The sequence below is a fragment of the Chanodichthys erythropterus genome, chromosome 18 (assembly GCF_024489055.1).
Source record: "Chanodichthys erythropterus isolate Z2021 chromosome 18, ASM2448905v1, whole genome shotgun sequence".
In the NCBI taxonomy this organism is placed as follows: domain Eukaryota; kingdom Metazoa; phylum Chordata; class Actinopteri; order Cypriniformes; family Xenocyprididae; genus Chanodichthys; species Chanodichthys erythropterus.
In genome coordinates, this window is record NC_090238.1 from 21,939,234 (window position 1) to 21,953,812 (window position 14,579).

The 14,579-nt window shown below is 36.1% G+C and overlaps 1 protein-coding gene across 2 annotated transcripts in view; it reads left to right on the forward strand.

Moving 5' to 3' along the window:
- hspa12a (heat shock protein 12A) overlaps positions 1-14,579 on the forward strand; it is a 39,629-nt gene that overhangs the window by 22,773 nt on the left and 2,277 nt on the right. Inside the window, exons 6-11 of one of the 2 annotated variants that reach the window (XM_067367265.1) lie at positions 530-646; positions 3,527-3,698; positions 11,503-11,589; positions 12,510-12,614; positions 12,765-13,023; positions 14,180-14,283. In XM_067367265.1, coding sequence (XP_067223366.1) covers positions 530-646; positions 3,527-3,698; positions 11,503-11,589; positions 12,510-12,614; positions 12,765-13,023; positions 14,180-14,283 — 844 coding nt within the window. The remainder of the gene's footprint in view (positions 1-529; positions 647-3,526; positions 3,699-11,502; positions 11,590-12,509; positions 12,615-12,764; positions 13,024-14,179; positions 14,284-14,579) is intronic. The other variant, XM_067367266.1, reaches the window with a different exon arrangement.

A 14,579-nucleotide genomic window follows, 5' to 3' on the forward strand; every position in this document is an offset into this window, starting at 1 on the left:
CGCGTGTCAAACTGCCAACGGCTGAAATCACGTGACTTTGGCTCCGAACAGCAGATTCGACACACTGATTCATCTGTGCTCCGATGCTTCCTGAAGCATGGTTTTGAAATCGGCCATCACTAAATAAGTCGTTATTTTAGTTTTTTTTGGTGCTCCAAAAATATTCTCGTCACTCATAATTTTAATATTGAACCACTGTACTCACATGAACCGATTTAAATGTTTTTAGTACCTTTATGGATCTTGACAGAGGAAGTGTCATTGCTCCCTATGGAGGCCTCACGGAGCCATCGGATTTCAACTAAAATATCTTAATTTGTGTTCTGAAGATTAACGAAGGTCTTACGGGTGTGGAACGGCATGAGGGTGAGTAATAAATGACAGAATTTTAATTTTTGGGTGAACTAACCCTATCTTTTGTAACATTATAAATGTCTTTACTGTTACATTTGATCAATTTAATGCATCCCTTGCTGAATGAAAGTATACATTTACTGACCTCACAATGGATTTTTGTCATTGGAAACAGGAGCTGAGTGACCAAGCAGGGGCGGATTTTGATAATGCTGATGTCAGATGGGTCATCACTGTACCGGCCATCTGGAAGATGCCGGCCAAGCAGTTTATGAGAGAGGCAGCGTATAAGGTATAACGTTTCTTTCTCACAGCCGCATCTGCTCAAAAATGCACGTCTCGCTTTGATAAATGACCTACTTTGCGTTTTGATATTGGAGTGAGGTCTGTGTGCAATGTGCTTATTGTGCTTTCAATTAATGTAATGACTTCACAGAAGTTTGAAGTATCGGTTGTACAAATCCCTGGTGGATGTTTTAAGGTACTGCAACACTGAGTTGAGCTGTTAACTTCCCCTGCCAATAATAAAAGAGAGAAGGAGGAAAAAGAGCACTGTTTTGCTGGCCATCTAAAATAGAAAAGGAATGAGATATACAGAAATACAGGATGTAAATAGGAAGAGAGGAAAGGCAGATATTAATGGAAAAGGAAAAAGGAAAGACACTTATCTCATCCCTTAGATACAGCCTCTGTTTGTCTGTTTTCACCGTCATCTATAGAGACCCCACATATGTGGTACTGTATCAATGATTCACTGTTTGTCTGTCACTGTTGGCCTCATTGTGTGTGGATCTGTATTTAATTGGACACGTGTGTGTGTGTACAGTATGCATATGAATGCATTAATGAGATATTTATACCTGGTTTTAACATCCATCATGGGTGACCTGATTACAAGGTGACACAGATGGCTGTTTATTTACACTTGGGGCCGGTTACATAAACTGCTAAGACTAGCTTTATAAGTTAGACATCAGTTTTTTTTTAAGACCGTTAATAACTTTTTCTTTTTTTTTTTTAAATCAGTTAAGATAAAATGTAGAATGGCCTAATTTGATTGGTGGGTCAGATCTTAAGACACTGCATTAACATAATAGCTGTTTGTTTGTGCAAATGGTCTCTGGTTTTGACATGCATCTTCAGATTATCATCGATATTATTCATATTGAAGATGTTCTGTGAAGAATGTTTTAGGTTGGGTTATTTTCTTTTCGCAATCTTCTGTAACTGGCAAAGTTTAAAGCCTTGTTGTAGTGAAGTGATTGATTGACATGTAAGTAAGTGATGCTTCAATGTTGTGCAGGATGCATAAGGACAGACTACACTACATATATGATGTGATCATAAGTGTTTTCAACAAATGGTCTACATTTACAGGTTTATCTAGTGCAGAACACTTGTGATCTGATCGCCTGAGGTGGATGCAGGTGTAAATGAAGTCAGTAGTCATAGAGTCAAAAGGAAAGAGAGTAAGAGGTTGAGAAACAAAACCTAGTGAAAAAGAATGAACCAGAAACGCTATTAAACTATTATTGCTGCTTATTCCATGTATGAAATATAAAAAAACATACTTGGGTTAAGCGTAATTACGTAATTCATTATTTAAACAAACAGTAAAATAAATGCATTATTTTCTTTAGTTTACATAACATGCATGTAAATTATAATAATTACAGTACAGAAGTAAACAGATGGGTGAATTCTCTCGCACTGAAGAGAGAGACACAGAAAAGGGAGGAAGAGCAGGGTGTGGCCTCGGCTTCTCTCATCTCAATCCAGAGCAAAGAAGAAATGACGCTGGGAGAAAAGAGAGAGAACAGCTGGAAAAAGAGAGTGGAGAAGAAGGGGGAGTCTGCAACATCTGATATCTGCAGTGGGAATTCCTGCAAAGCTTGCCTCAGGAGTGTGTGTGTGTGTGTGTGTGTGTGTGTGTGTGTGTGTGTGTGTGTGTGTGTGTGCAGTGACTCAGCTCTCCGTCTGCTGGATCAGAAGAATTGAAAGAAAGGACACTGCATTCACCCTTACCTCTGTCTCTCGCTCTCTGCATCTCTTTTTGCTCACACTGGTACCCCCTAACTCACCGAATCCTGCAGCACACACAGAGCAAACAGTGCCACTCAGCACAGTATGTGTGTGTGGTGTTTCTTTAAATTTTTGCACTCCCTCATATTTGAAGTGAGGTAATATGATCTTGCTGTATCTGTCCAGCCATTTGCATTATTTACATATTCTATTAACCAGTAAATGAGTCATGACAGTTAATATTTAGGTCAGGATGTTTAGGGTTGTGCTGCAAAAACTGATTTAGAATTACAGGTAGTTGACTTCAAGCAATAACAGCAGTGTCCTGCAGTGTGACATGCTAACTTTCAAATACAATATTTGTCAATTCAATACAATATATTTATGTATTTTATTTTTATTTTATTTTATATATATATATATATATATATATATATATATATATATATATATATATATATATATATATATATATATATATATATATATATATATATGTAATATATTATTACTTCATATTTTATATAGTCAGCCATTAACCAATATGTTTTGGGAGCTTCTCAAATGGTTTTCTTAAATATTTATAAAATATTTTAAATTGACTACAGAAATTCTTGTTAGGCCATCCTATAATTATTGTTAAGAGTGTTATATAATTAGTACTAATTTTACTGTTTTTATATACTATTGTAGTTTGGGGTTAGGGTTTTTTTTTTTTTTTTTTTGTCTTTTTTATTAGGTTAATTATTATTATTATATTTCAGTTTTGGTTTTTATTTATTTCCAGTTAGTAATTTAATGCCTTAACTTAAGCTTGTTTCATTTAGTTTCCAAGGCAGCATTTCTTTTTGTGTGTGTGTGTGTAGTTTATTTTTTTTAATCTCATATTTGTTTCAGCTTTATTTAATTTGTCAACAATGTTTTTCTATTACCAAAAAAAATTTTTAGTTAACAATAATAACTATAAGGTCTGTGAGAAGAAAATTTATTTATAAATTGCGGTAAATGTGAATTTATTGAAGTCTTAAATACTATAGTTAAGTTAAGTTGAGTTAATGTTCATATTAGCTTTTATTTATCTTCATTCACATGTTTTTAGTAAAGATTTCTGTGTTAATGTCTTGCCATTTGGTGTTCTGTACTCATCTAGGCTGGTCTGGTTTCTCGTGACAATCCTGATCAGCTGATCATTGCTCTGGAACCAGAGGCTGCATCCATTTACTGCAGGAAGCTCCGCCTCCACCAAATGGTTGATTTGGGCACCAAAACAGCCCTGAACGGTTACAGCCCAACGGAGAACATTGGGGCGGGAATGACCCAGGGTAAGCCATCCGTCCAGTCTTTTACCATATAACAGATGCAACACAATCATTCTGCCATGATAAACCAAATCACACTCATACTGTTCCAGTTATGCTCAAGTTTATGCTACAGTACTTAAATGTTTGTTCAGGATAATGTTGTCCATGTGTTTTGATGCCACTAACCTTGACCGGTGATTAGTTCTTTCTCAAAAGGCAAGAGTTTCCCAGAAACTGTGTAAAGTAAGCCAGTCAAATTAGAGCTTTGCATAGCAAGAAAGCTTTTGAGGCTGGTTATTAGGTATGGTTGAAAATTCAGTTGAGGGCAAAAGACGTTAGGCTAGTCATGGTTTAGGTGTGTCGTCTTTTTGAGAGTGAGAAAGACCAGAAAGATACAAAAAATGTTTTATGCAAAGTAGTGAACTGTAAAGATGTTCCATTCTTCAATTTAAAATTACCCATTTTTACAACATCCCTTCTTTCTTAAAACACTGCTTTAAATTGAAATGGAAATAATTCAACTTAAACTAGCACTGAAATGTACATAATTTCTAAGCTCGAGCTGCAGGACTCCTGCAGTCTAGAATGCCTATTAAACTCTCACCGCATCGAGGGAGAAAAAGTGATGATGCATTCAGAAAACAGTAGGAGTGAGGAAGGGAGAGATGAATAGCTTTTAATTTAAGCTCATTTTAGATGTCTAATATATCTTTGTTTGGCCTTTCCTTGTGCATGTGTTAAATATATTACATATACACTACAGTTCAAAAGTTTGGGATCAGTAAGATAAGTTATTCAGCAAGAACACATTAAATTATTCAAAAGTGACAATAAAGACATTTATAATGCTAAAATTTTAAAACAAATGTTGTTCTTTTGAACTTCTTTTCATCAAAGAATCCCAAAAAAAAAAATGTATCATGGTTTCCACAAAAATATTGAGCAGCACAACTGTTTTCAACATTGATGATGATAATAATAAGAAATGAAGAAAAAATCAACTTTGCCATCACAGGAATAAATACAATTTTAAAATATGATAAAATAGAAACTGTTTTACTGTATTTTTAATCAAATAAATGCAGCCTTGGTGAGCATAAGAATCTTTAAAAATATATACATTCTTACAGACCCCAAAACAGTAGTGTATTTGCTATCATACATGAACACAGATGCCATTTTGTGATTATTCAGCTAAGGGCACTTTTACTTTCCCTGGGGTTAATGTTAAAATTTTATAATTCAAATACTATTTTTTTACCCATTTTTTTTTTACCCATATATATATAATATATGTGCATGCCTTATAATCAAAATTTAATATTAAAATAAGAAAATTAGTCATTTTATTTCATTATATTGAGGACAGATAAAATGCTATGAAATTAGCCTTAGCAAGACAAACTGACAAATCAAATAAAAACTCTTCTGAGTGTGAAAAGTCTGCTTCAAGGGGTCCACAAGGTCAGAAGTGCCAATGGTTGAAGAAACACCTCATTACATTTCACAGTAAATCAGGACCTGGTATGTCAACAGTTTATGTCTCACACCAAAGTACAATGTAATTTCATCAAATTCAAACCTCAGATGAAAAGGTGTTTTTGTATAAAACCAGTGCATCATCTTCTCCTTCCCCCTTCCAGTCCATTCCAGTTCACCTCCTTTTGCCCTGCTCATGTCCTTGTTACAGACTGACAGCGCATGCACTTACACAGTGGGCTTTGTATTAAAAAAGCATTTTCACTTGAGCACATAGCATTTCAGTGGTCTGTGATTTTAGAAATGACAATGAAAAGTCATTTTTCAAGTGCATTCAGAAGGTGACAGTCATTTGGACCACTGCTGAATGGTGATGCCAGCATGAGAAACAGCTTCGGCAAATTCACACTTCCCCTGCCTCATAAATTTCTTTCTCTCTCTCTTTCTATTGAAGTTTGCATGCACGTTTTTTCATAATCATGTAATTGTTTGAGTTCATGCCTTGCATTCCCTTGGAAGGAAAACGATTTTAATTATACTAAAAAATGTTAACAATGTTTCTTAATCTGTTTCTGAACCATTTGCACAACTAACCACAATTGTTGAGAGTTTAATTATTATTGGTTGATGTCAACATTTAAGAATCTCAGATTCTTTTTGAGAATGTTTGTCAGCATTTAAGAATGCTATTTGGTCCATTTTACTGTCTGAAATCGCTAAAGCAGAACTATCATTTCTGTAAAAAAAATAAAAAAAATAAAATAAAAAAAAAACTACATCAGGAGACGTGATATCAGTGACCTCAGTCTGATGACATCAGCAGCTCTACAGTCATCAGCAAGCTCATGTGTAACTCTAAACCTCTGCACTTACAAAAGGAGTGACAAAGAATTTGATTGGATGGATTTTGTGCTTTTAAGATGAAAATAGCAATTGTTGAAGTGATGATGCAGTGGTGAAAAAACAACTATATTACTATGATGCATAGAAAGAAAGACTAAACACATTTGTCCTCTTTGCATATGCTGTTCTATATATAGAGAGAGAGAGAGAGAAAGAGAAATGGAATGGACAAAGGAGTAGTGTTTATTGATTATTTTTAGCAGCAGTAGTAGTTGTGTAGTCTGTATATTTGATCATGGTCATTTTAGGAAAACCTAAGATAGGAAGAAGTTGTATGTTTATCAACCCGAGATAGTTTCTTTTAAAGAATTCTCTGTTTAAGGACTACAACAAACGGCTGGTAGGGACTACAACAAACTTCTTCCTGTGTTAGTGACATCACTAACCCTAAAATTTACATAAACCCTGCCCCGGAGAACACACAAAAAAGGTGGTAAGGCCATGTTGGGCTGCTTTAGTGAAGAGGAAGAGTGTTGTTACCATGCCACCATTTTTTGCTAGACTGCTTCACAAACAAGGGACAATTCAACACTGGATTTGCACAAAAGATTAACATGACGACATATGATGTTGATGAGTTGAATCAACTCCTTATATAAATGTATCCACTATCCATTCAGAAACGTCCAGTTGCATTCTAAAAGCTGTAACTTCTTCCTGAGTCTCTCCATCAGTGTCAAACTTCAGTTTGAACAATGTAAGACTGAACACCATTACTGACAATCATCATTTTGGCTGCGTAAGATTCTCCAGCTTTGTTGTTGTTGAGCAACCGAAGTGCGAGCTGTTAAAGCTCCGCCCTCTTCTGGAAAGCAAGCCGGGAGCAGCAGCTCATTTGCATTTAATGAAACACAAAAACGGCGTGTTGTTGGTCACACCCAAATAGGGGCAAATTTGACAAGCTATAATAATTGATCTGTGGGGTATTTTGAGCTGAAATTTCACAGACACATTCTGGGGACACCAGAGTCTTATATTAAATCTTGTAAAATGGACTAGAGCAGGGGTGGAGAACGTCGGTCCTGGAGAGCCACAGTCCTGCAGAGTTTTGCTTCAACCCTAATTAAACACACTAGAACAAGCTAATCAAGGTCAGAAGGGTTACTAGGAAGCTACAGGCAGGTGAGTTTTTATCAGAGTTTGAGCTGAACTCTGCAGGACTGTGGCTCCCTAGGACTGGAGTTCACCACCCCTGGAATAGAGCATTCACACTGCACGCTGAGGCAAAATCTTTGTGCTGCAGTGCTTACGTTCATTTTTCTTGGTCAAAATGCATCCGAGTTGACACGAAAAATAACAAATTTCAACATAAGTCGTATAAGTGAGGTGTTCCTGTTTCACTGTCACCATATGACATTCAGCGCTGTTATAAAAATAAATAAAATACACGAAAACACATTGCCTGGAGTTTTTACCCAAACATCAAAGGCCTGTTTAAATGATTAAAGGTGCCCTAGAATTAAAAATTGAATTTATCTTGGCATAGTTAAATAACAAGAGTTCAGTACATGGAAATGACATACAGTGAGTCTCAAACTCCATTGTTTCCTCCTTATTATATAAATCTCATTTGCTTAAAAGACCTCTGAAGAACAGGCGAATCTCAACATAACACTGACTGTTACGTAACAGTCGGGATTATTAATATGTACGCCCCCAATATTTGCATATGCCAGCCCATGTTCAAGCATTAGACAAGGGCAGGACGTCTGGATGTGCACAACTGAATCAACAGACTAGGTAAGCAAGCAAGAACAATAGCGAAAAATGGCAGATGGAGCAATAATAACTGACATGATCCATGATAACATGATATTTTTAGTGATATTTGTAAATTGTCTTTCTAAATGTTTCTTTAGCATGTTGCTAATGTACTGTTAAATGTGGTTAAAGTTAACATCGTTTCTTACTGTATTCACAGAGACAAGAACCGTCATTATTTTCATTATTAAACACAATTGCAGTTTGTATAATTCATAAACACAACTTCATTCTTTATAAATCTCTCCAACAGTGTAGCATTAGCCATTAACCACGGAGCACTATCAAACTCCTTCAGAATCAAATGTAAACATCCAAATAAATAACAATACTCACATAATCCGATGTATGCATGCAGCATACATGACGAACACTTTGTAAAGATCCATTTTGAGGGTTATATTAGCTGTGTAAACCTTGTTTCTGCTGTTAAAGGCAAGCGCGAGCTACGTGGGCAGGGAGCGTGAGCATTTAAAGGGGCTGCATGCTGAATCGGCTCATAGTTAATGATGCCCCAATATAGGCAGTTCAAAAAATTAATTAAAAAAAATCTATGGGGTATTTTGAGCTGAAACTTCACAGACACATTCAGGGGACACCTTAGACTTATATTACATCTTTTAAAAAGATGTTCTACCTTTAAAACTAGAGGTATATCTTAACTTTAAGATTACTTAAGATTTATCATGTAAACTACATATAGGCTATACAGCATGTTATGTGTGGGACAATAGGAGCAGAACATGGTCGTATCGCAGCAGAGTATGCTGCTCGTCATAAATCAAAGCACGTGACAGACAGTGGTGGGAAGAGAACACCTGAATTAGGTCGCACAGTGGACAATACTCGTCTGTATTTGCAGCACACAGGCACAGCTTGTGTTCAGCTGTGCACGACAAAAGCGTGCGAAAGCACAGTGCCTTGCTATCAATGTTGAAAACAGTTGTTTCTTCAGGATTATTTGATGAATTGAAAGTTCAAAAGACAGCATTTATTTTTGTAACATTATAATAAATGTCCTTGCTGACACTTTACGATAAGGTCTCATTTGTTAATGGTCGTTAATGCATTCAATAACATGAACTAACAATAAGTAAATTTATTTTTACAGCATTTATTAATATTTGTTAATGCTACTTAACAAAAATGTTCATATTCATGTTAGATCACAGTGCATTGACTTATATTTTTGTTTGTTCATTTTAACTAATGTCTTTAACTAATATTAACAAATGAAAATGATTATCAGAGCAGATCAAATAATATCATTTAGGTATCAATGAAGATATTCGTCATAAGTAAATGATGTTCTCCCAAAGTTTTCCTCAAAACCAAAGAAGTTTGTTTATGGTTTCTTGTTGCATCGTGTTGTCAACATATGTAGTTCAATGCCTTTTTATTTAGATAATCTAAAATAGACTGTGGTTCCCTGTGAGTGCAGCTCATGAGTTGTGAATTTGTTATCAGGGTGGTGCAGGAATTTCAGACGTGGGTCTGTTGTGTGGTGAAAACACTGTTAGGAGGAGGGGTTAGATCTCCCATCAGAACCTGCTGTGTACTGAAAAAAAAAAAATGTTTGCTGGTCCATTTCATTGTTTTCTGTGGGTTAAAGGAAATGTCAATCTGACATCAGTCTCCATGCGGTCACTCTCCCTTAGAGCTAACACTTCCTGTTTGGGAATGTTTACAACTGTCAGGATGGCCATTATCCTCTGATGTCATCAGACCAAATGCCCTTTATCAGACCAGGACAATCTCCCCGTCTGCAGTGAATGATTCAGTCAGGAAGTTCACGAAAGTGAAAAAGAGAAGGAAGTCTTTCAATTAAATAATTGTGGAAAGTCTGAAAAGTCTCACTTTCTTAACTGCAGTATTCAGTTATTATCCTATTCAGATCAAGTTTTAGTTCCAATTTTGCATATTTGTAAACATGAAATGGCTAGGCAATATGGGGTTAATAATTTAATGTATGATTAATTAAATCAGAGGATTTAGTGCAGGTCATTTAATTTAATTAATAGTGTGTGTATTACAGGAATATGAAAATGTTGTTGTTGTTGTTGTTGTTGTTATTTTGAAATTTGAAGTTGCATGTTTGAAAATGTTTAGTGATCTGCAATATACACTGGTACCATAACAGTCTTCGTCTGATATTAGACAATTTTTCATTTAATGGTATGTTAATTTTCGATTTAATTGTGCATGCTCATTTCTTTGATTCTTTTTTTATTTACATTTTTACATAAATTACCTTTACTGTCATCCAAAATCTCATTTCTTAACACTGTTAAAGGTGCAATATGTAAGAATTTTGCAGTAAAATATCCAAAAAAAAACATTAGGCCAGTGTTAAATATTTTGTTCACTTGAGTACTCATAATATCCCAAATGTTTCCAACTATTTGGAAATCGTGAGAAAATTGCAATTTTAACGAAGGCTCCGTGTGAGTAGTCGCCTATCAATTGCGTCATGCCTGCGTTACCCTCGGTTTTATTTTGTAGAAACCATGGAAACACCAAAGACACTGTAATATATTACATGTTTTAATAGACCAGGGAACATCTGTTTTGATATATTTATATACAGAAAACGAATTATTGTTATATAGATCAACACATTTAGTCTTATTGTTTAAAATAAATCTAATTTTCTTGATTTTTTTGAGAGTACCATGCTTTACCATGCCTCAGAGAAAAACACTATTTTTTGAAGTAGCTAACACAGAATAATCAGATGCCGCTTTATTTCAGGTAATAGTAATACAGAATTTTCTCCATCATACAATACGTTTTAAAATTAATTGCATGCCATTTATCAACACAAGCCATCCATTAATATGATATTCTAAAAAAGCGATCTATCTTACTGCAGTGTGCAACCAAGTGTCTCACAGCAGCCACTGAGCGAACACACAGAGTAACGTGTGTGTCATAATAAAAGTTCCGCTGCTTGCGGCGTGTTGCGCAATCGCTCCAGCGGCCTCGTTCAGCAACACTCGGTCCTGCTCTGCTTCATACTATAGTAATGTTAATAATCACATCCATGAACATGATTTCTTCCTGAGTCCTATCCTGATTATTTTCCACCGGCTGTGTTGTGATGTCCCAAGATCCTGCACTCAAACTTGGCGTCATCAAGCTACGCCTTAGTTTTGAATAGGACTCTAGCAACCTCTAGCGGACAGAAAATCTTACATATTGCACCTTTAAATGTAATCAATAGCAAATTGAAAATAAATATCTATATTTTACCTTATAATGTTACGATGCCTAAATTCACTTATAGCCTTTAAAATGATTGATTTTAGTTATTGGTGTTTTAGTTGTAATTTAATTGTAATAATTATTAGCTTATCAGTTTCAACTGGAATTTTAATACCGTGCGTCCCTTATCTTGTACATTTTCAAATAAGTAAAAACACAAACAACAACATAAAAATGACAGCCATTTAACTGCTTTTCTTTAAATTTCGTGAATTTCCCTGAAAATAAAGGAGTCTACTTTTTTTTCCAGCAGCATCCCACTGCTTAAAGAAATCACATGCAGCCCATATTCCTTTCTCATCCTGTCGCCTTGCCTATAGAACTGCCACATACATACACACACAGACACAAACAAACAAACAGCTTCACGCTGCTTCCCTCTCACACACACTTCCTGTCTCTCTCTGTCAATAACCAGCCAAGGAGCATGTGCGCCGTAACCGACAGAGCCGCACATTTCTGGTGGAGAATGTCATAGGAGAGCTCTGGTCTGAACTCACTGAAGGTAGAGTCTGTGTCTTCTCACACATTTTTCTATCAGTATTTTGCTCCTGCTGTTTCTAATGCTGCTGTCATAATTAAAGAAACCCTAAAGCCTGAAGCTCTTAAGAAGGATGCACGCTAGTCTCATATAGCTAGACCTTTCAACAAAAATGACCTAAATGCAGATTATTCTGGATAAGAACCACCCAATCAGATAGGAAGAGATAGTATGACTGACATGCATGTAACTTGACTGATAACAGTAAGGTTTGTTTTTATGCATGGATGTACAGAGATGTTAAAAAGATTTGAATTTTAGTCTGTCCAACAGTAATGCTTAATAATTTTACAGATTAAGTTGCATCAAGCTGGTCAATCAGATAGGAACTTGGCATTTCTGTCTGTAATATGCATTAAGCAGTCAGTGGGGGTGGTCCTTGGATGTGCCAACTGAGACTAGATGCACCCTAGCTGAGGGCATAAGGAAGATGCTTAGTTTGAAATACCTGCTCTGGCGAGCCCCGACTTACTCTGCTCTTTAAATTAGCAGCTGCTTAACCATTGGTATTGTCTCAGCACACTTTGCCTATTCATCACTGCTGGAATAAACCATCATTAAAGTTTAAATAAAAATGTTTTCCCCCATTTTTGGGTGATCTGTCTCTTTACAGTAATATCATGCAGTTTGCAAATAATATACAACAAAACCTTCATAAAACTTTAATTCCAAAGGCTTCTATTTGAAATCCCAACCAGTGAGCCCTAAATGTAGGTCACCGTTCCCTTGACACCTTGCAAAAGCACTTGCCGGACATTTCAGAGTCACTCACATCCAACATCTGCAGAGAGTTCATGGAAAAGTATAAAATGTCACCAGACAAGATAGATCCACTTATTTCTTTTTCCTGGTGAGCCACAAATGTTGCTTCTGCTGATCTCTAGGTGACCGTTATGTGGTGGTTGATTGTGGAGGAGGGACAGTGGATCTCACTGTGCATCAGATCCGGCTGCCGGAAGGGCACTTGAAGGAGCTTTACAAAGCTTCAGGTACAAGACACAACTCATATGACCGGTGGCTTGAGATTAACATTTTAGCTTAGAAAAGCTTTTATTTCCTATGAAAAGTGAATTGTTATTCTGAAATTGTATTATTTCCAATCATCTGAAATCATTTTCATCTTTCCATCCTCTCCATAGGAGGCCCTTATGGCTCTATCGGTATAGATTATGAATTTGAGAAGCTCCTGTGTAAGATATTCGGGCAAGATTTCATCGACCAGTTCAAGATCAAGCGTCCGGCTGCCTGGGTGGATCTGATGATCGCGTTTGAGTCTCGTAAGAGGGCCGCGACTCCTGACCGAAGCAACCCGCTGAATATTAACCTACCCTTCTCTTTCATCGACTACTACAAGAAATTCAGAGGACACAGTGTGGAGCATGCACTGAGGAAGAGCAAGTGAGCGTCTAAATGTGGCAGAAATCACCCATTATCATAGTCCAGTCGAGTTGAACCTTTCAGATTATTTACAGTCAGTTTTGTCATTATCATATATAAATATATATAATAATATATATATATATATATATATATATATATATATATATATATATATATATATATATATATATATATAAAAATTACACTTTAGGTCAGGATTTGATTAATTTATAGTTTTTCTCCATTGCCATAAACTGGTGACTATTTCCTGCTGACTCTCCGCCTTTGTGGTAATTGTTGTCTGTCTCTTTTGAGGTCGGGCATGTGTGACCTACAGCCCCTGGAGTGTTAATCTGTCTATTCATGACTGCTGTCAATACCGTACACACAGGCATTCAATAAGCCATCTCGCCCTGTATAAAGATGGCCAAGTCAGCTAAAATGAATACCATGTTTGTGTGTGTGATTGCTGACTATGTGCTAAACACTCTTAATCAAGGGCATAGGAACAGTCTAAAAAAAGGGGGGGAGAGAGGGGGACTTACCACATTAGATTATTGCTTACAGATGCTTCTGCCTGGTCTTAAAGTCATCATTTTATGCATTCGGCTACAATTTCTTTGCATCACAGCCAAGCAAAAAGATTTTCAGTAAATTATTTTAAATATTAGTCTTCTAAAATGGTATCAGAATCTAGTTTTATCTTTCTAGTATTTTTTCAAAAATGTGATCCTGTTATATTATTTAGGAGTTAAATTTTGTGTTCTTTCCTAACACAGTAATAAGGTAATCATTTGAGAGCCATGAGCAAGACTACTCTAACGTGCATGTTATAGATTTTGAGCTCTCATGTCTCACAGGGGACAGTTTTTCCAACAAGCAGGCGAGTCGGGCATCTCTGAGCACTTCTTCAGCCCTACATCACACTACTCTGTGCAGCGATATGGGAATATGTGCATCTGTTTACTGGAAACCATAGCTAATGGCACGCATGCACTGACTTTTATAGCAGTGTAAAATCGAACAATGTAAACTCGATAATATCAGGTTTCTCCGTAGTATTCCATATGTGAAGAAAGCTTGTAAACTGCACCCAGGCCAAATGAGGATACTCTGTTATTATTTATTTCAGTCGATAACTCTTGCTGTTTCTCTTTTTGTCTCTCTTCCACAGTGTGGACTTTGTGAAGTGGTCTTCACAGGGCATGCTGAGAATGAGTCCAGATGCGATGAACGCACTGTTCAAACCAACTATAGACCACATTATACAGCACCTGAGTGAGTACTCACCCTGTTGTACTGGAACAATGTGCCATATGAGTTGCAATTTAATGTCTGTCAATTTAATTTAATGCCTGTCATTTAATGTACCGATTCAGACAGGATTAAGATCTCTGGAGTTTTTAATGAGATGGGAGTTGTCCAGATTGGAAAGTCATTTGCTCTGGATACATGTGTCATGAAACCCACTGAAATAAACAAGACTTATATATGTGATTTAATTATACAATATTTAATAGATTGTATTTAAAGCTGCAGTCCGCAACTTTTTTTGTGTTAAAAATTTACAGAAA